Here is a 21,857-nt window from a genome sequence, read left to right on the forward strand (position 1 = left end):
CATATGCTCGGATAAGCTCTCGAATCCCATTTTCGTCGATAGCCGTTCGAGTTGGGTGTCTCCTGGGACTCTAGCTTCTAAGTGAAAAAGAATGGGATTAGTGCAAGGCAACTTCACGGATCGGCGCCGCTCAATCGATTTTCGCTCGCTTATATCCAATTATTCTTTGTCTCCTTCACGTACAAGATGCAATCGTTCGATTTTCGTGTTATTAGTGATTAAATTGTCGATACGTTGCACTTGAATTCATTACATACTTCTAAGAGATAAGGCGTTATTGACTTACTCTTCCAGATAAATTAAAGTCATCATGTAAAGTGAGCACGTGTAAGAAACGGTAAAGTCGATAGTCGGAAAAAATTATATAAAAAAACTATGTTTACTTTAAGGACGTCGATTACACTACAATATATAACAAAGCAAATAATATATTTCTTCTAGGCATATTTCTTTATAGAATATAGTTTGTTTTGAAAACGATTTCAATTCACACTGGTGACCTAAATAATGGAATTTATTTTTGTCAAACCGCTAAAGAAAAGTTATTCATACACAATTTTAACCGTTTGATCATTGACTTAGTTTGTTTATATTGACAATGCGATGAATTGAGAGAGACGCAAACAGAAAGCATTTTACATAGGATTCATCCTCGAGTCTGACCCAATCGGCTTTTTTCCACTTACGAAGCTTAACGAACAATAGAATCGTTTTATTGAAAGCAAAAATAAAACTAGGATCCGAAACAATTCTTGAAAAACAATTGAAAATGATTAACGAATGTTGGCAGTCAGCCCCTTTCTCGACTGCAGACTGCACCAATTGATAAATTCGTCGAGTCGGTTATATATCCCGCCCCGCAGGATCAGCATCAATTTACGACCCGAGACAGGATAATCCGCGCTACGCGCAAGTTATTTACATGTGTCGCGCCCCCCCACACCCTCCCCCGGCACCACCATTGCCGCCGCACACGCCCATGCAAATCGGCCACCAGCAATTTTCACCGCTCGCACGCAAAGGATACTGTACAATGCAGCGAGCGAGTGGAGTGCTGCTATGATATTAATGACTCGAGTCTGGGGATTCACTTACGGTTTGCGTTTTATTTTTCTCTTTAAGGCCAGCCAGTATGTTCTGCGTCTAAATGGTTTAGCTACACTATTCGTTGAAAGATTGAAAACAGACAGTGGCTTTCTCTTTATTTTTTGTTGACGACCGAACAATATTTGTTCAAGATATTCAAAATCGATATGACTTTTTCATCGATTGATGAACAATAGATATTAATAATAATTTTCTTTTGAATATCATAGAATAGATTGGAAATACTAAGTCTTGTTTTATTTTGATGAAATTAGCTGAAATAAATAAGTATTATTTTCAGCCGTTCAATTGTTCTTGGAAGTAATTGAAGAGTGCGACACCTATCTTTCGTGTAATTTATGCATCTTATAATCAAGAACTATAAATTCTAAGAAAATGGCATAAGGTTAGTTTTCAGAAATTTCTTATTCAGCAGCCATCAGCCGTGATTTAACATGAACGTAGTTCTTGAAATAACAACAATAACAATAATAACTTGCACTCCTAATTCTCTTAGACCCAAGTTACTTTTAATTCAATTTGCAATCTAAACAAATATGTTATAAGTGGTTTCAATATTATCGAATGCAATTTTTATTAATGTTAATATGTATCATATTCGTTCGAAAAAATGAATGCGACATACACATTGCTTTTGGTGAACATTTGAGTTTGACGTATTGAAACTTTGAGAACGCGCACATGCATTGCTGGTATTTAATTAACATTAAATAACAGAGCATTTTTCATAATGTGGAATTTAAAAGAATCTTTACTCTTAATGGTGTGGACACATCGACTGACAGGACTAACAATTTTAGAATTACCAGAAAATGTTCCTTGGCCCAAGTTAACTGCTTTTTATGTCATAGCACTTGGTTCATGTTACAGTTATGTTTTGTGGTCTAGATTGAATATGTCAGTAGAATCGGTTGTTTTAGTTCCTCTCGTGTCTGTAGTGTTTCGTATTATTTTAATTTTCAACGTTATTACCGCCTTTTTGGTATTTATCATTTTCTGGATTCAACGTAAGGTACAACACCATAAAAAGTTTTATTTTTATTGCAAATTTCTTTATCGTCTAAAATATGCTAAATTCGTCGGAGATAAGCAAAAGTTACATTTAGACTTCATTGTTTTTTTTCAAGAATCACCTTAAAGTTGGAAGAAGAATCGAACTGGTTGATGAAACTTTACAATCGTTTGGTATAGATCCAAAGTATAAAGAAGAACAAAGGGATTATCGCAAATTGATATTCTTATTTTTGATTGCAATAATTGTATTGTTTACTAGTAGTATCGTCATTTACAGTAATATATGCGATACGTACAGCGATGCATTCATTCAAACTTTTTCATTTATCTGGCCACAAGTCTTACATATTTTAATAGAGTTAAATTTTATAATCCTGCTTGTGTTAGTACACTTTTCCTTTTTCTAAAGTGATCGACATTCTACTAAAAATTTCTGTCTTGTTTAGAATACTGCAGAAACGATTTGAAAAAGTTAACGCACTACTCAGCAACGCTGTTAGGAACTCATCGCAAACGGGTTCTTACAAAAATATCGATAAATACAATACTATATTGATGGATAACCAGCACGATGAAATAAGCACGAGATACTATGCAAAAATTAGAAACAATTTGGAATATCTTCTTCCGACTACAAGGTATATTGTAAAAGTAAACAAGAATAATTGATGTATGCAAATGTCTATATATTTGCGAAAATTTGTAGACAACTGCATTTGGATCTTTGTTCAATTTCCCGATTTGTGAATCGAATAATGGGTATACAGATTGCCATGCAGATGGGGGTAAAATTTGTATTACTTACGGGATACAGTTATGCCTTTTATTTGATATATCAAGAAGAAAATATGCCGTTCCAAATTAAATTGAATTTTCTCTTTTTCGCTATAATTAGAATCGTATACGGGACTCTTCATTTCTATTTTATCATTAGAACATCCGAAAATATTACTGCAGAGGTATAGTAGTTTTTCTATTACTCAATATTCCTGCTCTCAATCATATTTTAACAGAAATATATTAGGCTCAAACAACCAGTCAAATAACTCAGGAAATAGAAAATAACGAACAAAAAATTCTTGACGAGGTACGTGCTTATCAGAAATAATCTACTGGTGTACTTATCAATTAAACTGTACACTTCATTGCAACTTGACATTTCATAATAGATACACCAGTACTCGCTGCAAATAATGCATAATCCGCTTTACTTTACTGCTTATGGATTATATAAACTGGATTTCAACTTCGTGCAATCGGTTAAGAGAATTTTCAAGCATTTCATTGTCAAATAAATATAGACATTTAATAAGCAGATTAACTGATGGTTTTTTCTAGTTCGCTGGGACGGTGGTGTTTTATTTGATCATATTAATACAAAATCAACCATCTATTTCAAAGACCGCTGACGCAATCGTCGCCCAACCACAACTCTATAAATAAACATTATTTAGGTATGAAGATAAATTTATCTTTATCTAACTTCAAACTTTACACATTGAAAGAATACATTGACTTTAATGTTCAAAAAATTAAATCCTTGGAAATAAACTTGCACCCGAACGTAATCGAATATCTTCTTATTTCTATTGTTACATTTTTACAAAATTTGATCAGATTATCGACGACAGCCACGCCTGCGCACATTTTATTTTTTATTTAGTTTTTTGTAATTACTAAATATTCATCTACCCCTCTGCACATGAACCGCAGATAACAGTTCACTAAATTTCGAATATTATTTAAAATTTACAGTGAGTACAAACATCGCATAAGGCTATGATCAAACAAACGATAACTAGCTCGGCTATCTCCACCCCCCATATCAATTAACAAGGCAATTAACATAAAAATAATATTAGACAAGCCGTATATTTCCATGAGCGTACATGTAGCGGGGCGTATGGGCGTGGACCCCGCACGCGCACGTGAGATTCTTATCGACCGGCAAAGTCAGTAACTTTCAACGCTACACAAAAGCGCATGTTTTTCACATTTCGCAGCGCGTTAGTTATCCTCGAGATACTTTAGCGCGTGCGTATTTCGCAAATTATAGTCGATCAATTGTTTAACGGCCACTTTCATAGCCGTTAATAGATGCTAGCGATGTGACGTTCACTTTAATCGAACACAATGGTGCACACGCGAGCCGCTTATAATTTTCTTTCGACAAGTGCTGCATAGTTGCTCGTCGGATATTTAAGTGAAAACGGTGCCCGGGCGTGCGTGTATTTTATAGCATACATTAATTTCATAGCAAGCCTGAACAAATCCCCTTCAAAGGGAATTGAAACGAAAAATACAATTTCGCCGAGACTGCTGCGTGTGATGCTAGAAGTGTTCGCAAGTGTGCAAGAAAGTCAGTCCAAAGATGATCAGTCAGAAGAAAACTTTAGAAGAGTCAATATATCCCTTGAACTTACTTAATGCCTTCTTGGGACTGTCGATTTTTGAGATTCCATGTAATCGTCCCTGGCCAAAACTGAGTATTCTGTACATCTTGATCAGGTCATCGGCATACGGAGCTCTATTATGGTATATCGGAACTTACGTGCCCGTGAAGCATTCAAAGATTAAGATCATACCGGTTGTTTATCAAGTGATTCTGGCAGTGAATATTTTTATAGCAGCCATATCGACTGTACTGGGCATTATTAATTATCGCGTAATGTATATCAACTTGTAACAATCTTTTACAATTCAAATCATCACAAACGTTTCTTGATTTTGTAACAGCATTCAAGTATACTTGTCAGAAGATTGAAACTGGCTGATGAAACTTTGGAGGTTTTCGGAATAGATCCGGACTACGTATCAGAGTACAGAGATATAGTTAAAAAAACCGTTCTGTGGTCTGTCGGCGTTGCATTGATATTGGCTTGTGAAGTTGCGATGAATTGTATAGTTTTTGAGGACTTAAGCAAAGGTATACTTGTAACAATAATCTTCGATATTCCGTTGCTGCAGAATCCTATGATTGAACTGAATTTCGGTACAACAATCTCGTGAGTACTTATTTATACGTTGTTGTTGAACTTTTGAACGATCTTTCCAAGAGCTTTCAAATTGTCTTATCTAGAAATCCAATCAAACTTTTTTCTATTTTTTTCAAACGATAATTCGACGTTGAAAATTATAAATATTTGTGTCCATTTTCGATCGTTCGAATCTTTAAAATCTTTAAAACTTGTCGCACAGAAATTTGGAGTACACCATCTTGTAGCTCTTTCTAAGACCTATTCAAATCATGTATTGCATATTTATTGTCCTTAAATATCATGCGCGTACCGGCATTTTTCCCCGAAATTGACATATGGTTTCATCTTGTCATATCTCTATTAATATTCATAATACGAAAAAAATGAATGGAAAAGAAAGTGTTTTTTGTTTTTTCTTTTTTCTTTTACCTTTTTTTTTAATCGAATAACTTCTTTATTTAATACTTAACAGACGGTAGAAATTACAAACAATTCAATAACGTAACAAGAAGAGCATAAGCAAATTAAAATTTCTACACAAACTATGAGATTAATTTATAGCTTAATAATTATTTAAATAAACGGTCAAAACAATTCAATATATCAACCATTGCAACAATAATAAATAAAAGCAAATATTTAATGAAAAAATACACAAACTGCATAACATGAACTAAACTTTTTCTCATCGAAATGGCCCCCTTTGTGTTTGATCACAGTCTTACATAACCTTGGCATTCTTGCTACCAGTTTATCTAGTGTTTTTTTGCATAAATTGCAATTTTGCTTAATGATTTTTTGCCTATGAGTACGAATAGGAGTTATTATGTCTTAAAAAATTTTAGAAAATTTATTGAACATTTTTAGAAAAAACCACTGTAAGGTCAAAGAAGCTGAAAAATTTATTTTTTGCAAAAAAAATCTACTTGAAAAAACAAACACTTTCTTTTCCATTCATTTTTTTCATATTATGAATATTAATGGAGATATGACAAGATGAAACCATATGTCAATTTCGGGGAAAAATGCCGGTACGCGCATGATAATTAAGGACAATAAATATGCAATACATGATTTGAATAGGTCTTGGAAAGAGCTACAAGATGGTGTACTCCAAATTTCTGTGCGACAAGTTTTAAAGATTGGGCGAACGATCAAAAATGGACACAAATATTTATAATTTTCAACGTCGAATTATCGTTTGAAAAGAGAAGAAAAACGTTTGATTGGATTTCTAAAACAGACAATTTGAAAGCTCTTGGAAAGAGCTTTCAAATGACACCCCGTTTAACTCTTTATGTCAATTTTGATCAGAGATACACGATTTTGAAGTATGACTAGTTTTGCTCTTGGTGGGGCAAAAGTCCGCGACTGGCAGTGTATCTTATAAATACACTAAAACATTACTTGATCACTCTGGTATAATAATTGAAGTTATTTTTCCTTGCCCTTTCTTTTTCCACTGATCTTTTCACTCGACTTTATCTTCTTCCTTTTTCATAATTCTAACACTCACACAAGCACAACTACGCATACATGCCTTCCTAATTTCTTCGCAATGATGCAGTAAAGCCACTGCATAATTTATAAATATATATAATAGAGTCTATTTACCCTCTTCTTACTCTCATTAATTAAGACACTTTATTGCGTATTTACAACATCGAGAATTGACTACTATAGAACTTGCACAAAAACTTCGTAGCTCCTACAAAAAATGTTTTCAACATATTTTGAATAAGCCTATAGAAAAAATATTCAATTATCTGATGTGGTTTCCAGAATTTTGGGGAAGAGATTTGAAAGATTGAATGCGCTCATTCAAAATGTGACAGATTCGACAACGATATCAACCATTTCTAATGACGTTAATAATTATAAGAACATTCTAAAGTGCAATCAACGGAAAGTCCGTGTCCAACCAACTTTTCATCAACAAAACAGAAACAACTTGGAATTACTACTAAAAGTAACAAGGTATACTTGACGATATAGCACTTCACTTTAATATTTTTACAGTGATCACTGATTAACGACATCGTAATATCTTTCTGAGAATAAGTTTGATTGTTTATCTGCGAAGGCAACTTCATTTGGATTTGTGCGGAATCTCTCGAAAAGTAAATGATGTATGCAGCAAACAAATGTCGATGCAAATGGCTTCCACATTCCTACTTCTAACAGGTTTCAGTTATAGCCTCTATCTTGTTTACAACGAGCCATATATACTACTGGAACAGAAAGCCCAGCAGTATGTCTCATTAGCGATATGGATTGCAATCAGTATTTTTCGTATGATTCATGTGGTTCGCATATCGGTCAACGTCACTACCGAAGTAAGATACTTGATGAATTATTAAAAGTGAACGTGCTATATATTGATGAACATAATACAAATATTGATGTTTGTATTATGTTTATCATTATTTGTTTTTAGGCACAAAAAACAAGTCAAATAGCTCATGAAATACAAGTTCCTAGATCAAAACACAAGTTGATCGATGAGGTATGATTTTACTAACTAGTTAACAAAGTCGTCCAACTCTATTTAAAATTAATTGTGAGTTTTAAACGTTGCAGATTCATCAGCTGTCTCTGCAAATAATGCAGCACCCTCTGTACTTCACTGCTTCTGGATTAATTGTATTGGATTTTGGCTACGTTCGTGGGGTCGGTATTTACACTATATATTTCAAGATTATTTCATTATTCAATTTTTGATGCAACTTTTTAATTTAATACAGTTTGTTGGCTCTGTTACTACTTATTTGATGATTTTAATTCAAAATCAACCTGATATGCTTAAGGCGGCATATACTCTGGCAGCTCTCGATAATAATACAGTTAACTCATTGAGCAGCGGATCAGCAAAATGATTTATTTATACGTAATTTAAAAAATTCAATTTTATAACATTGTTATGAATTTATGTTGAACATAAAATGTTATTTTGACAATGAAAGGTTTTGTTCAGTTTCATCAAACACAGAAAGCCAGGCGATGCTATGAGACGTGAAACTAGCTGCTCCTTTTTTTTACATATTTATATGTATAAAGAATTTCAATCAACTATCTTTTTAAATTGCAAAAATGATTTAATTAAAACTACTAATGATAAATTGATTTTTTCTTTATAAGCTCATTTTTGTGTGACTTATTCTACTTAACTCTATCACTTATTGTTCTCTCAATAAATCGATTCAGTTACTTTCATTTGCAACATTTATTACTATTTTACACTCAAGTAAATCATATCTTACGTTGCTTTTACAAAAATTGATTACTTCAGTGTATGTATAGTCTACAAAATCAAAGCAATCGCTAGATTGGTACAACTTTTTACTATTGTTGGTTTATTTTATGCATCTTTTATGTATACAGATTTTATTTTGCCAAAGAGCTACAGTCGTTCATGAAACTTGAGATTGGAACTGTAGCTATATTGTGTAGTTTTAAATCTTATTTGATAGAATATCTGGCTATTCAGTAATTCAATATTACCTACGAGTTACAGAAAAATGATCAAAAATGACGCAATTGTACGAAGGCATGGAGAAACCATTTTTACCAATGCTAATATCAAATTGGATTTTTGGTATTGGCATAATTCAGTATCCAATGTGGAAACCACGAAAACTTTTTAGTTTTATTTATACTTCAATGATATTGTCTTCGTTTTTGTATCTTACTTATTTGTCTTACCCTTATTATGCTTTTACAAAAGTAGCAAAAATGAGCCCTATAACCAATGGAATGTTTTACTATGCTAACACTGCTGTGACGATTAGTGTGCTTGTAGCAGGATGGTTCCAGTCAAAAGTATGCCGATAAATTATGGCAGTACTTTACGCTTAATATGATGAATAATGCAGGATTTTTAATATTATTTAGGGATTACAGAAATGCATGGTGAGTGCAGCAGTGTCGAACTCGTTATTACGAAAAATAGGAATACAAAGAGATCACTCAAAAATATTGAAAAAAGAATTATTCAGATTTCTATCATTAGCTGTTTACATTCTCGCTGTTATAACTGTCAACTGTGCAATAACTGCTCATCATCGAGACTTAAAAACTGAAGAAATTACTACTATGTTTCTGCAAAATTTTCCAATTATTGTTGTGTTTATAGCTGACACATCATTTAAAAATATTTTAGGGTAAAGTACTTTTTTGAGCCTAAAATTCATAACTTTTAAGTCGTTAAATAACGAGTCACTTCCAGGTACGCATATTATAAATTTGAGAGTTTAAGTGATATGTTTCAAAATTTATTAACAAGTACGGAAAACATACCTCTTTATCGAGTACTTGCAAATCAAGTTTTCACTACAAACGTATATTCTCGTGATGAGAACACTGCTCAAAACAAAGATTATACCTTTATCATAAAAACGGGAAAGTAAGTGTTCCATATCTATTATTTTTGTGAAATTTCTATGGCCTCTTCCAACTGAAAAATTTATTCCGTAGACTAGTACACTTGGAGTTAGTCAAATTATGTCAAGAAGGAAATAGAACTTATGGATTCCACATTCTTACGTCTCTTGTGGTTGCTTTTACGATGATGATAAATGATATTTTCAATATTTATACCAGCTTGACTTATTCAGTTTCTAATAATATAAAGCTCAAGGAAATATTGAGAAGTCTTAATTGGTTCTTGTATTTTTTTATAAAGACGACGACTAATTGTCAGTTTTATACAACCGTTTGCCAAAGCGTAAATACCAATAATATTCACTATTTACTACAAATGATTGTTTCAATTATTTTAATTACTACAATCGCCATTGGTCTGATATATTTGTCGTATTATATAGTTTTACATGATTTTCAGGCTAATAGAATTGGCGACATAATTTGTGAATTATATGATGAGAATTTCATCAATGCAAATACGAAAGAAGAGGTAATGCGTGTCTTAGAGTTACAATTATTTTATTATAATTAACATATTCTCTTCAGATTCGACGATTCAACATTAACTTGGTACAAAATAAATTAAAATTAACAGCATGCGGAATGGTTATCATAGATTTAACTCTCATTCCAACTGTAAGTACTTATATTTTTATAAATAAGTTTAACCTTAGAATACTAGTGATAGTTAACGATGATTTTAGATGATGGCTGCAATAGGAACTTATTTTATAATTATTATGCAATTTCAAAATATTAAATATTCAGCTTCTCGTATGCAAAATGGCCTTGATGGAGAACAATATTTTTAGTTCTGGCTATATGCAAACAGAAATTTTACACTAATAAAAATCGAACATACTGTATGAATTTTATATTATTGAGCAGTAAAACATAAAATCACACAGGAATTTAAATTTTTCGTACAACATGATGCAAGATATATTCGTCAATGGCTTGTAAGTAATAAAACTGACTGAAGTTTTATCGCATAACACGATAAAATATCATAACGCCAAAATAACTGCTGTATAATTATCTCAGCCATTTGAAAACATCCTTCAAGTACAAATAGCATAATTTGACGCTTTGAATTTTGTTTAGAGCTTTTATAAAGTAATTTTAGAACTACAGATAATTATAAATAATGAATTTATATAGTTTAGTTCAAAAACATACTCTGTAAAGGCATAGTTTGATATTGAAATAAAATAAGCAAGAAAGACGTTAGATGACAAAACTAATATTTGAAAAATTATCATTTAGTGTTTTTTTTTGAGATATGCATCGTTGAAAAACTGCTTATAAAATTAGTTCTTAACTTAATTTTTTTCATTTCCGTGGTTATAGCTATCGCATTACAAGTAATAATACATTGCTTTTTCCGTTAATACAAGATTCTATTATACTAGAGAAATATACACACACATACACACACACATCCATTAAATTACAATGTTCTTAATATTTAATGTCAAATATTACATAAATGTCAATCATTTTGGTCTGGTTAAAAGCAACTTCCTGTATTGTTTTTTATTGATTTCTTGAGCAATTTTAAAAAGATTTCTTACTTTCTTCTACTGTCCTTCGCCAACAATTTCTATTCAGACTTCGTTACATAACGAACTGCACGAATAATCTTTGAAATAACTACTTTCTAATAATTTTGAAGTAAAATACCTATATAATTAATATTTTAATAATACTAAAAAATGACACTTAAATACATGAAAAGATTACGTCTGAAAATCACGGTGAAGAATGTATCGAAATCTCTGTTTCCTCTGCAACTTCTAAATAGCTTATGGGGGGTGTCTCCTTTTGAAACGTCCAGTAATTCGCTATGGCCAAAATTGAGCATATCATATAATATTGGAAGATTAATTATTCTTACTTTTTTCTTTTGGAATACGCGTGACCATGAGTACAATACTTTTAAACAGCGCCCAATACTCATGATAGTACATCGAATTTGCACGTACACTGCGCTAGTCACAGCTATTATTTGTACATTCATGCATTTATTGAGTTATAAGGTAAGAATTATTCCGTTTGTATTGGGATATTGAACTTGTATTTTATTGATCATGATTATTATTGATTTTAAGAAATTGAAGAAATTCATACAACATATCATGATGGTAGATGAAACTCTGAAAGTCTTCAAAATAACTTCGAATTATTTAATGGAGCTTAAAGAAAATTTAAATCGAATTGGCGTCTGGTATTCGACTGGCATCATAATAAGTATAACGAGCGTATTTTCTATAAATATATTTGAACGAAAATCGCTATATGAAGCAATATCAATTGTCGTAACTAGAGATTTGATCTTTATGCTTAACACTCTAATACAATTAAATTTCGCTATAAAAGCTTCGTTAGTATCATTAGCTGCAATTGATCCTGTTTTCATTTATCAGTTATAATATTTTATATTATTTCTCTGTTCAAGTATAATTAGTAGAAGGTTTAAAATGTTGAATGTACTTATTCACAATGCCTCGCGGATTTCAAAAGAAGCGCCCAATTTACATTGGAAAAGTAAGAAGGTTACATTGGAAAATAATATCAAATCATATTATTTTCGAAAAAGGGACAATTTAGAGCTAGTCTTAAAAATTACAAGGTAACCGTTCTATTGACGCAGTATGATAAAAAATAGAGACATAGGGTCAGCGATACTTGATCAATCATTTTCAACAGGCAACTTCATTTGGGTCTATGTAGAAATTTTCGCGAATTCAACTCCATTTTCGGCGCCCAATTATCTTTACAGATGTCAACAGCTTTCATATTTTTTGTTGGATTATCTTACAATACTTTTCTCGTGTTACGAGACAAAAATGATAGTATCAGTGACATAATAAATTGTATTTGGTCAATAAGTTGGGTGCTATTTTTCCTCATCAATATCATTTATGCAGCAAAAGAAGCTGTCAATGTTATGAAAGAGGTAATCACTAATTTTTCCATGTAATTATTTTTATTAATAATTATCTTTTTAGGCTGCGCAAACCAGTCAATCAGCTCACGAAATATATATACCATATACGGAAAGTAAAATCACTGACGAGGTAAATGATATTCTACATCACTTTTTTAAAAAATGCTGCTGAAATGGCAGTTCGAGTTGAAACGTTCTCTTTAATTAAACCATTCATATTTTCAAATTAAGAAAATTTTAAACAGCAAATAATTCACAAATTTCTGGTCATATCGCTTATTGATTGACTTTAATTTTTATTTTATTTTTCAAGATACATCAGCTCTCTCTTCAAATACTCCAAAATCCATTAAATTGTACAGTATCGGGATTAATCGTATTTGATTATCTTTATATAAAGGAGGTTGGAACATTCTCAAATTAATTTTATTACTATGATGATAATTTTAACAATTAATTTTTATTTAATTTATATAGCTTCTAACATCAATCATTACGTATTTGATACTTTTGGTTCAATATCAATCCGATGTGGTAAGAGCAATTAATAATTTAGTTGAAAAAAGATGAAAATGTCACGACTGCTGCATAACTACATATCGATTGATTATATTTATAAAAATATAGATGCAAAAAGAAAAGCATGCTTAAATTATTCCGAGGGAATCTAGAAAATTATGCGCTATAGTTTGAAAATAACCATTAATAATAGTAAAAATATATATTTATTATAATTTAATGGTGTTAAAAATAGATAACTATACATTATGTCTTATCAGCAATTTAAATAAATATTTCATGTACGAAATTATTTTAATATATTGAACATAATTTCATTTATTTATATGCAATGGATTAGACATTTATTTTACTACATTATTCACTAATCGGGCATATCACGTTTCAAAATATCATCCAAAATAAGCTTACATAATCAGTAATAAAAACACCTTTGAAGTCCGTACTGTTCTTAGCATAATTGAAATTTAGAAGTATTATTAACTATTCATCAAAAAAATTGAAACTTATCACATTGTATCTGTTTTTTCTTTGTTAATTATAACAATAAAAACAAAGAATATATGTTTAAAGTTACACGTTTATGTTCGAATAACTCAATAATCCAAATTGAAAAAAATAAAATTTTTAATGAAAATCCACGTCAGTAAAATATTGTTCTGTTATACAGTAACAGTAAAATATTCAGTTTCAAATAAAATAAGCAAACATGATTTATTTTCAATCAGTCGAAAGCTTGACGACATTTTAAAATCATGTTAAATCAAACAATAGCTTGGCAGTAATAGAACGTATAAAAAGATGTCGGTTTCACTTCAAGAAGAAAGATCACCATTTTTATTAATTCTATTACCAAACTGGATTTTTGGAATCGGTATAATTGAACATCCGATCGGGACGCAATGGCCACGGCTAAGTTATGTATACTCTACAATAAGTTTAGGTCTATACTGGATAGTAATATGGTTTGCATATCCTTATGTAAAGATTTTATTTCAAGGAAATGTTTTTCATATGAAAATATTAATGAGTTGGGGTTTTTTATTAACTAATTATATAATACTTTCTGGATGCTTTCGAGCTAAGGTAATCATTTCTTATTCAACCCACACTAAATTGATACTGAATAACATATTTCATTACGTTCTACCATTGTGTTTTCAAATTTACAGCGTTTATTCAAATGCGTTACAAAAATATTGGACACAACTGTTTTAATGAACAAGGTCGGAATACAGGCAGAAGATTATAAAATAATCAGAAAACACCTTAAAAAATACATTGCTTATTTCCTATACCGTCCTCTTATCATTATGGTGAATGTTTGTGTTATTTACATTAATTCAACAATAATAAGACCGCCCATACTATTTGCTGCTTGGTATTACCCGATGATCATGATATCCATAGTTGATTCTTCATTTTTGGGTTTTATATGGAAAGTCGCACAGCGGAAGTGTAAAACAAAAATTTCTTAAATTACCAATTTTTAATATTTTTTTACATTATCAACAGGCTTCTAAAAAATAAATTCAACAAACTCAACCAATTAATAAGAAGTTTAAGAATATGTGAGACTGAAATACCTCAACATAAAAGAACTCTTCAAGAATCGATTCACAAAGAAAAACATCCTAAATTACATCTCTTAAAAAGTATTAGAAAAGATCACTCTCACCTATTAAAACTGGCAAAGTAAGAATTCGGTACTAATCATTATACATAATATATTATACAACTATTGAAAAAATATAATTTCTTTATTTAGACAAATTCATGGCCAGTTGGTTAATTTAAGCAAACTGACGAACAATATTTATGAATTTCATCTTCTTTCATCTATCCTTTATCATATGCTACTCTTGCTGTTCAACTTATATACTGTTTACGATAACGTAACATTCTACAATTTCGATAACACTAAGTTAAGAATCACAGTCGCGAATTGCAACTTGATCATCGAAAGTGTGACCAAGATTTTTTTAGTCAGTTGGATGTGTAATGGGATTTCTAAAGAAGTATGTCACTGATTTAGATTCGGTTTAATTCATAAAATTGAAATTAAAACAATTAATTTTGTACTTTCAGTCCATGGCTACTGGTGACTTTATTTCTGAATTGTATGATGAACCTTTTATTAGCGATAACACTAAAACTGAGGTATGAGTATTTTATCTCTTAATTTTTTTGTGAATATTCATATGATGCTTTATTTCAGATACGCAATTTCAATAATGAATTGATTCAAAATAAATTAATTTTGACAATATATGGCTGCTTCAATCTTGATTTCAGATTAATTCAAGATGTAAGTCATAACGACATAAGGACTTGTTTGTGTGTATGAAGTTTTTTAAATTTGTTATGACTTACTATAAAATTTGCAGGTGATTAGTACAGTTGGAGTTTACCTTATTATCACAGTTCAATTTGATAGTATTAATTTCATTCCAATTGGTTTTAATGATTCAAATTACGTAAAGAATCATTAATTATCGGCATATTAAATTGTATACTAGCTATACTGATGTCTAACAAAAAAATAACATCAAAAAAGTATAAAAAATCTTCAAAAGGCAGATAATGAGTGCATATGTGCCTAATATTTGGCTTACATCTCTGTAACAACTGCAACAATTGTATTCTCAAAAATCAATTTAAACTTTTTCAAACTTATGTTACACATGCAAATAAAATTTGTTTGAAAGTTTCTCTATTGCAATTTCTGTAAATAATAGCTTTTTTTTGGTTTGAGACCATTCCAATATGTTTTTATACAGAATTAAGAATACAAATTTTTAAATTCATTAAGATTATATCATAGAACATAATTAGTTAAAGTTACCAATAAATTACTAATTAAAGATACCAGTATTATTTGTCAAATAATACATTTTATAATTAATTTACTTTTCTTACGTCTTGAGTACCAATAATCATTTATACTATCTTTACGAACACTGTCATCATTTATTATATATTGAGCCATATTACTCGACATGAGTTGAATTATGATTATACTTTTTACGATAAAATCAAATGTTATGATTATTGTCCTTGCAAAATATGCATACAATTTATCTATATTGTATTTTATTGCGGAATATATGACATTGAAATTATCGACCATATCGATCACATTTGTGTAATAGTCAAATGAAATATGCAGTTTTTTTCCAATCAATCAAAAGCTCAGCGACATTCACATATCACAGGAAGTTGAATCGTACCTTCACAATAGTACAACTCATAAAAGAATGACTATTTTACTTAAAGAATATAAAACGGAATTTCTATCAATATTATTACCATATTGGGTCCTTAGAGTCGATAATGAATACCCGACCGTTGTGACGGTCACTACTCAATATTGTATATATTTTACAATAATTTTAGGTCTATATTGCTTATAATGAGGTGATTTAATATTTTGATGCTAATAAGAGAAAGTGATTTCACCCTCATGTGGCCTCTACACCCTCGCTTCGCTCGGGCGCATATGTCCACATTAGGGTAAAATCACGTTTTCGTACATCTATCCAACTTGATTTTTCGACAGTACGCGTACGAGATGAAATTCGAAGCACGTTTGCGTTCCCAAGCCAGCGCAAATCGAGTTCTTGCGCACGGAGGCCCAAAAATGTTAGATACTGCAGGTTGGATACTCGGCCGCAAAAGTGCATAGGAGGCTCAAATCACTGTTCAGATTTAGTAGGGAAATGTACTATTCGACTCACTTAAGTGATCTCTTATTTTAATATAACCTTTGAACATATATAATTTTATAAGTTTAACATTATTATTTTCGTTCTCATTGTCGACACAAACAACAAAACTAAAAATAAATTATCAACATATTGTAGTGAATCAATTATGTAAAGATAGTCAGTATGTGGACTCTACTCCAGTAATTAATAGTCTGATTGTGAGTGATTATGTAGATACCATATAAGACAGAAAATTGTTTAGTTAATGGATATTGATTGGCTCAACATACTAAAGAAAATGAAAAGATGATAAAACTAATGAACTTAAAAAATGGTATATACCAATGAATTGAATAATGCATGATAAATAATAATAATAAATGAGTATCACGCAGAATGACATATCGTTTTTACAATATAAATTGCGTGGCTCTTTGATAAGATAACCATTTGTACATGAGATGATAAATTTATGCTCAGTCATAATGATTAACAGCAATGTATTCGCTGAGTATTTATAAACCAGTTTCAAGTATCACGCTAACAAGCAAACGTCAAATTACATTAGCGACGTTCAAATCGAGCGTATTTTCAGATTAAAAAGTAAAAGTATGAACAAAAAATGATACAATTTCTAACATTGGTGTCTTTTGCGTTAGGCGTAGGCCTTCTATATGCAGGCTATATCATTTTTCATCAATTTACTTATTGGAAACGTCGTAAAATGTTACATTTGACACCTACGCCACTTTTCGGCAATACCGCACCACTTTTCTTTCGAACCAACGCTTTTTCTACTCACTTCCAAAAGTTATACAACAATTTCCCGGGGGCAAGATACTTTGGCGCGTTCGACAATAAAACACCAGCAATTTTAATCAAAGATCCTGATTTAGTGCGCGAGATCTGCATCAAGAACTTCGACAGTTTCTCGGATCACGATGCATTTATTACAGAGGATATGGACCCTGTTATTTTCCGAAATCTTTTTAACTTAGAGGGAGAGTATTGGAGAAGAATGAGAAACCTGTTGACTCCAAGTTTTACTGCATCACGAATGAAGCTGATGTTCGAGCTGATTGCCGAATGCTCAAATGATTTTGTTCAATACTTTTTGGACAATCCTGAGGTAAGCTATAAAAATAAGTATAATTTTAACGATGTATCACAGTTTAAAAATTTATATCTTGATCGCTATCGTAAATTTCGAAAGGGTATTTTTATTTCAGTCATATTAGATAACAGTTTGACGTTGTTACATTGGTGCGACACTAACGATAACAATATCTTGAGTACGGAAGCAATCGTTTCGCAATATGATCCATACTTTATTGAAACGTATTTTGTAATACTGGTTCAAAATTATTCATCTTTTGAAAAATAATGTAACAACGACATATTATTATTAATTTTATCTTTGATAACTAAAACTGTTTTTAGAATTTTTCATTCAAATTACGTTTGATTTTAAATAAATTATAGGTTGCAAGTAGCTTCGATGCCAAGGATGCTTTCAGCAGATACACAGGTGATGTTATCGGTACAGCTGCTTTCGGAATCAAAGTAAACTCCATGAAGGACCGTAACAATGAATTTTATCGTCATGGTATTTCAGCAACCAGTTTTAAATTAATAGATTTCATCAGATTCCAACTGATGATCATTTTTCCAAAACTTATGCGTTGGGCTGGATTTACCTTTCTTCCAAACGCTACGGATCGGTTTTTAAAAAATATTATAACCGAAACTGTGAAGGTAAGACAAGAGAAAGGTATTGTCAGACAAGACATGATTCATCTACTGATGCTAGCCATGGACAAAAAGGATAACTCTCAGAAAGTCACTATTGACGACATAATAGGCCAAGCTTTCTTCTTTTTCCTGGCTGGTTTCGATGCATCGTCCAGTGCGATGTCCTTCTTGTGCCACCAACTTGCTGCTAATCCTGATGTGCAAAATAAATTACGGGAAGCGATTATTTATCAAGTGAACAAGGATAATGGCAAAATTAGCTACAATTCTCTAGTACAGATAAAATATTTGGATATGGTGATAAACGAGACTTTGAGAATGTATCCATCAGCACCATTCACCAACAGGGTTTGCGTGAAGGAATATGACTTTTCACCGCCAATGGAAGGGTATCCTAACCTGCATGTGGAGAAAGGAACGCAAATCTTTCTTCCCATCTATGCTTATCACCGTGATCCTAAATATTTTCCTTGTCCGGACAAATTCGATCCTGAACGATTCAGTGAGAGTAACAAAAGCAGTATTAACCCATACATGTATCAGCCGTTTGGTATAGGACCAAGGCAGTGCATTGGCAATCGATTTGCTCTTATGGTAGTCAAGATCGGAATCACTGATATATTAAGATTCACTATTCAATTTACGGAAAAATCACGACATCCTATTGATGATTACGATACAACAAGTTTTCCTATGAATCGAAAAAATGGATTTTGGCTCAAATTTGAAGAGCTAAAGAAATCAAACTAATGAACTATTTGCATGTTTTAGAGGCTGTAAATTAACATAGTATTATTTAATAGTTCTAAAGTATCATCTAAAAGTTATTTGCTATGTACCGAACAAAAAAAATTGAATATATAAAGAAACCAATATTATTTTTAATAACTACATGGCTATGGTGTATGTTTATTTAATAACTATTATGTGTTTTATCATGCCTTCAAAATATTACAATTTATGAATTATTTTAAAAAATGATAAAATAGTATTTTAATAACATCGTAACATTGATAAAAAGGTCGAAAAATAATTTGTCATTCTTAGCAAAATTGCAAAGTTATTAATGCGATTATAAAAAAAGTAAACGACAAGGATTTAAACACAGAATATGTTACATATTATTTAATGACATTTTATAATTTTCTAACAAATTGAATATTTCTCTTTGTTTATTTTCTATTTTTATTTCGAATTCCGCTATTTTTTTCATTCTTGTGTTATTTTTCAATTTCTTATTTGTGTAGTAAATTTACTTCAGCTAATTTTATATTCGTTAATATTTCCTTTTCTGGACCTAACAATTTTTTGTATGATTTTTCCAATTTTTCTTTACTGCGCTTCTTAGGTTTCTTTTCTTTGTTTTCCTTTATGTGTATCACGGAGAGCGGTTGTGTTAGAATCTAGACTAATTCGACTGCTGGTTTTTTCAGAGTCTTCTTAATGCTAAATTTTTTTCGGAATTGAACCATATTGTCTAAAATTTCGGACACAAATTTCACAATAGTATATATTGAACCCGTGTTTACAGTTGAATTTTTTTATTCTCTATGTTTTCTATCCTTTTATCCAAGTTCTTTTCTTTTTCTTCTCTATTTTTTAAAAATTCTTTTCTTCTTTCTTGCTCATAGATATGTTGGGGTAGAGCGTCGGGGTGCTTTTGAATTTCCCTAGCTAATCGTTTCCGCTGGCACTCAGTCAATTTTTTCCTGACGGGACGATTCTCGCAATCCACTGAAACCCAGAAATTTTTTCCTTTGTTAAAATATTGTGATGTCAAAATACAAAAAAAAATAAAAATCACCCTAGCTACCCTAAACATTCTATTGGTATCGATTATAACCCTGACTAAAGGTCTAAATATATACTTATATCACTATTACACTATATATACAAGCATTTCAATTTCTTCAAAAAAACTAAAATTATAATACTTTATAGTTTAAAATTTTCTAGGTTCTTAGTTAATTATCTGATTTTTCTGGTAAAGATTTCTTAATTGTATTTCGGATAATCGATTTCTTATTACTAACTAACTCCTTCCTAATTTCACTTATTGTTTTTTCAAGGCGGTTTCATTTCGACTAAATTAACGCAGATTACCTAAACTAGCTAGTTGATAAATTTTATTTCTATTTTCTGATTCAAATTCTCCAATATGCGCGCCAATACTACGATCGCTCTGATTAATTTTTGCAATTGTAGCATTATAGCTATTTACTAACTCGATTACCGTATCCTGACTCTCTTTTAAAATTACAATGTCCTAGACTACCTGGTCTACCATATCGATGACTTCGTATGAAAAAATAGTATGATTTATAAAAAATGACATGATAAATAAAAAGAAGAATATTCTTGACTGGCGATAATGTCAAGTAGTCTAAAAAACTAATCCTTCTGATTTCTATTCTAAAATGATGTTTGTTCTATTATATTTTCTACACTTATAATTATTTATGCTTTAAACGCTAAATATCTCTACAAAAGTAACTTTTTATTCCTTTCGATTGTTTAATTAGTTCACAAATAATATCTTTTCTTAACGACTTATATATTTTTTTTCTTTTCAAACAATGTAGATCAATATATCCTTTTAGAGATCAAATTATTCTATTATTCTATTTGCATATTTAAAGTTAATTTATATTTCTATTTCATTTTTTACCATTTTTACTTCGTTTTTTCGTATTTTGAGAAAGACTTTGCTTAACGATTTTCTTTAGAAATTATTTTCAAGCAATACACAGCTACAAAATTTTTTCAAAATATATTTTCCAGTGACTCATTTTATTTTTCTTTTATGACTATTTCAGTTTTTATTTCTTTAATTTGTGACTATAATCAAGGTTTTTAAATCAATTCTTCAGAAAGTTTATTAATTACAACAAGAAAAAAATTTTTTTATTACAACCTTCCTATCGCAAAAAAATTTTTTGGAATTTCTGTATTTTCTTATATTTACTGACATAATTTTCTTGACTAAACTAAAACTTCTTTATAATTTTATATAAATTGGTTTGCTAAAAAAATGGCAAAGTCAATGTACATGTTAAGAATATAATAAATAAATTAAGGCAATCTTCTTTTCGAATTGGTAAAATTCATTAATTTTCTAGTAATTTTTTATGCTAAATATTGTATTTGTTATGTTTCTTAATTTTGGAAAAAACCTTTCTTTCAATTTTCTCATAAATTTCTAGTTCTAATTTCTTTTCTCTTTTCATTATTTTTATTTTCGATTTTTAATTTTCAAATATAGTTCTTTCTTTCAATTATTAGAATTCAATTTTCAAATTTTTTTTTTTTCAATCTGATTGACAAGAATATTTTTTTGATCTTATTTCGACAACCTTTTGATTGATTTATTATTTTTCAAAAATCAAAACATATCAAATTCAGTTTTCG

The 21,857-nt window shown here is 30.5% G+C and overlaps 4 protein-coding genes across 5 annotated transcripts; all 4 read left to right on the plus strand.

Annotated features, from left to right (window-relative positions):
- Positions 1–4,492: 4,492 nt before the first annotated feature.
- On the plus strand, positions 4,493–7,975 carry LOC131671884 (putative gustatory receptor 28a). Its single transcript, XM_058948670.1, has 7 exons — positions 4,493–4,786; positions 4,858–5,126; positions 6,882–7,076; positions 7,183–7,435; positions 7,537–7,605; positions 7,680–7,769; positions 7,844–7,975. Exons 1-7 carry the CDS (start codon positions 4,493–4,495, stop codon positions 7,973–7,975), a joined length of 1,302 nt encoding a protein of 433 aa, XP_058804653.1.
- Positions 7,976–8,627: 652 nt separating this feature from the next.
- On the plus strand, positions 8,628–10,367 carry LOC131671885 (uncharacterized). Its single transcript, XM_058948671.1, has 7 exons — positions 8,628–8,918; positions 8,991–9,259; positions 9,325–9,501; positions 9,573–9,822; positions 9,940–10,011; positions 10,068–10,157; positions 10,290–10,367. The coding sequence occupies exons 1-7, from the start codon at positions 8,628–8,630 to the stop codon at positions 10,365–10,367; spliced, it is 1,227 nt and encodes a 408-aa protein (XP_058804654.1).
- Positions 10,368–13,791: 3,424 nt separating this feature from the next.
- LOC131671886 (uncharacterized) lies at positions 13,792–15,482 on the plus strand. The gene is made up of 7 exons (XM_058948672.1): positions 13,792–13,971; positions 14,163–14,371; positions 14,506–14,685; positions 14,759–15,008; positions 15,079–15,150; positions 15,209–15,298; positions 15,378–15,482. Exons 1-7 carry the CDS (start codon positions 13,792–13,794, stop codon positions 15,480–15,482), a joined length of 1,086 nt encoding a protein of 361 aa, XP_058804655.1.
- Positions 15,483–17,250: 1,768 nt separating this feature from the next.
- LOC131671893 (cytochrome P450 9e2-like) lies at positions 17,251–19,327 on the plus strand. 2 transcript variants are annotated; one of them, XM_058948680.1, is made up of 3 exons: positions 17,251–17,826; positions 18,180–18,225; positions 18,313–19,327. In XM_058948680.1, exons 1-3 carry the CDS (start codon positions 17,320–17,322, stop codon positions 19,197–19,199), a joined length of 1,440 nt encoding a protein of 479 aa, XP_058804663.1. In that variant the 5' UTR covers positions 17,251–17,319; the 3' UTR covers positions 19,200–19,327. The 2 variants fall into 2 exon arrangements, with proteins under 2 accessions (XP_058804663.1, XP_058804662.1); XM_058948679.1 differs by having other exon boundaries at positions 18,180–19,327.
- Positions 19,328–21,857: the final 2,530 nt, after the last annotated feature.

The sequence above is a fragment of the Phymastichus coffea genome, unplaced genomic scaffold (genome assembly GCF_024137745.1).
Source record: "Phymastichus coffea isolate CEN01 unplaced genomic scaffold, Cenicafe_Pcof_1.1 PCOF00137, whole genome shotgun sequence".
NCBI classification, from domain to species: Eukaryota; Metazoa; Arthropoda; class Insecta; order Hymenoptera; family Eulophidae; genus Phymastichus; species Phymastichus coffea.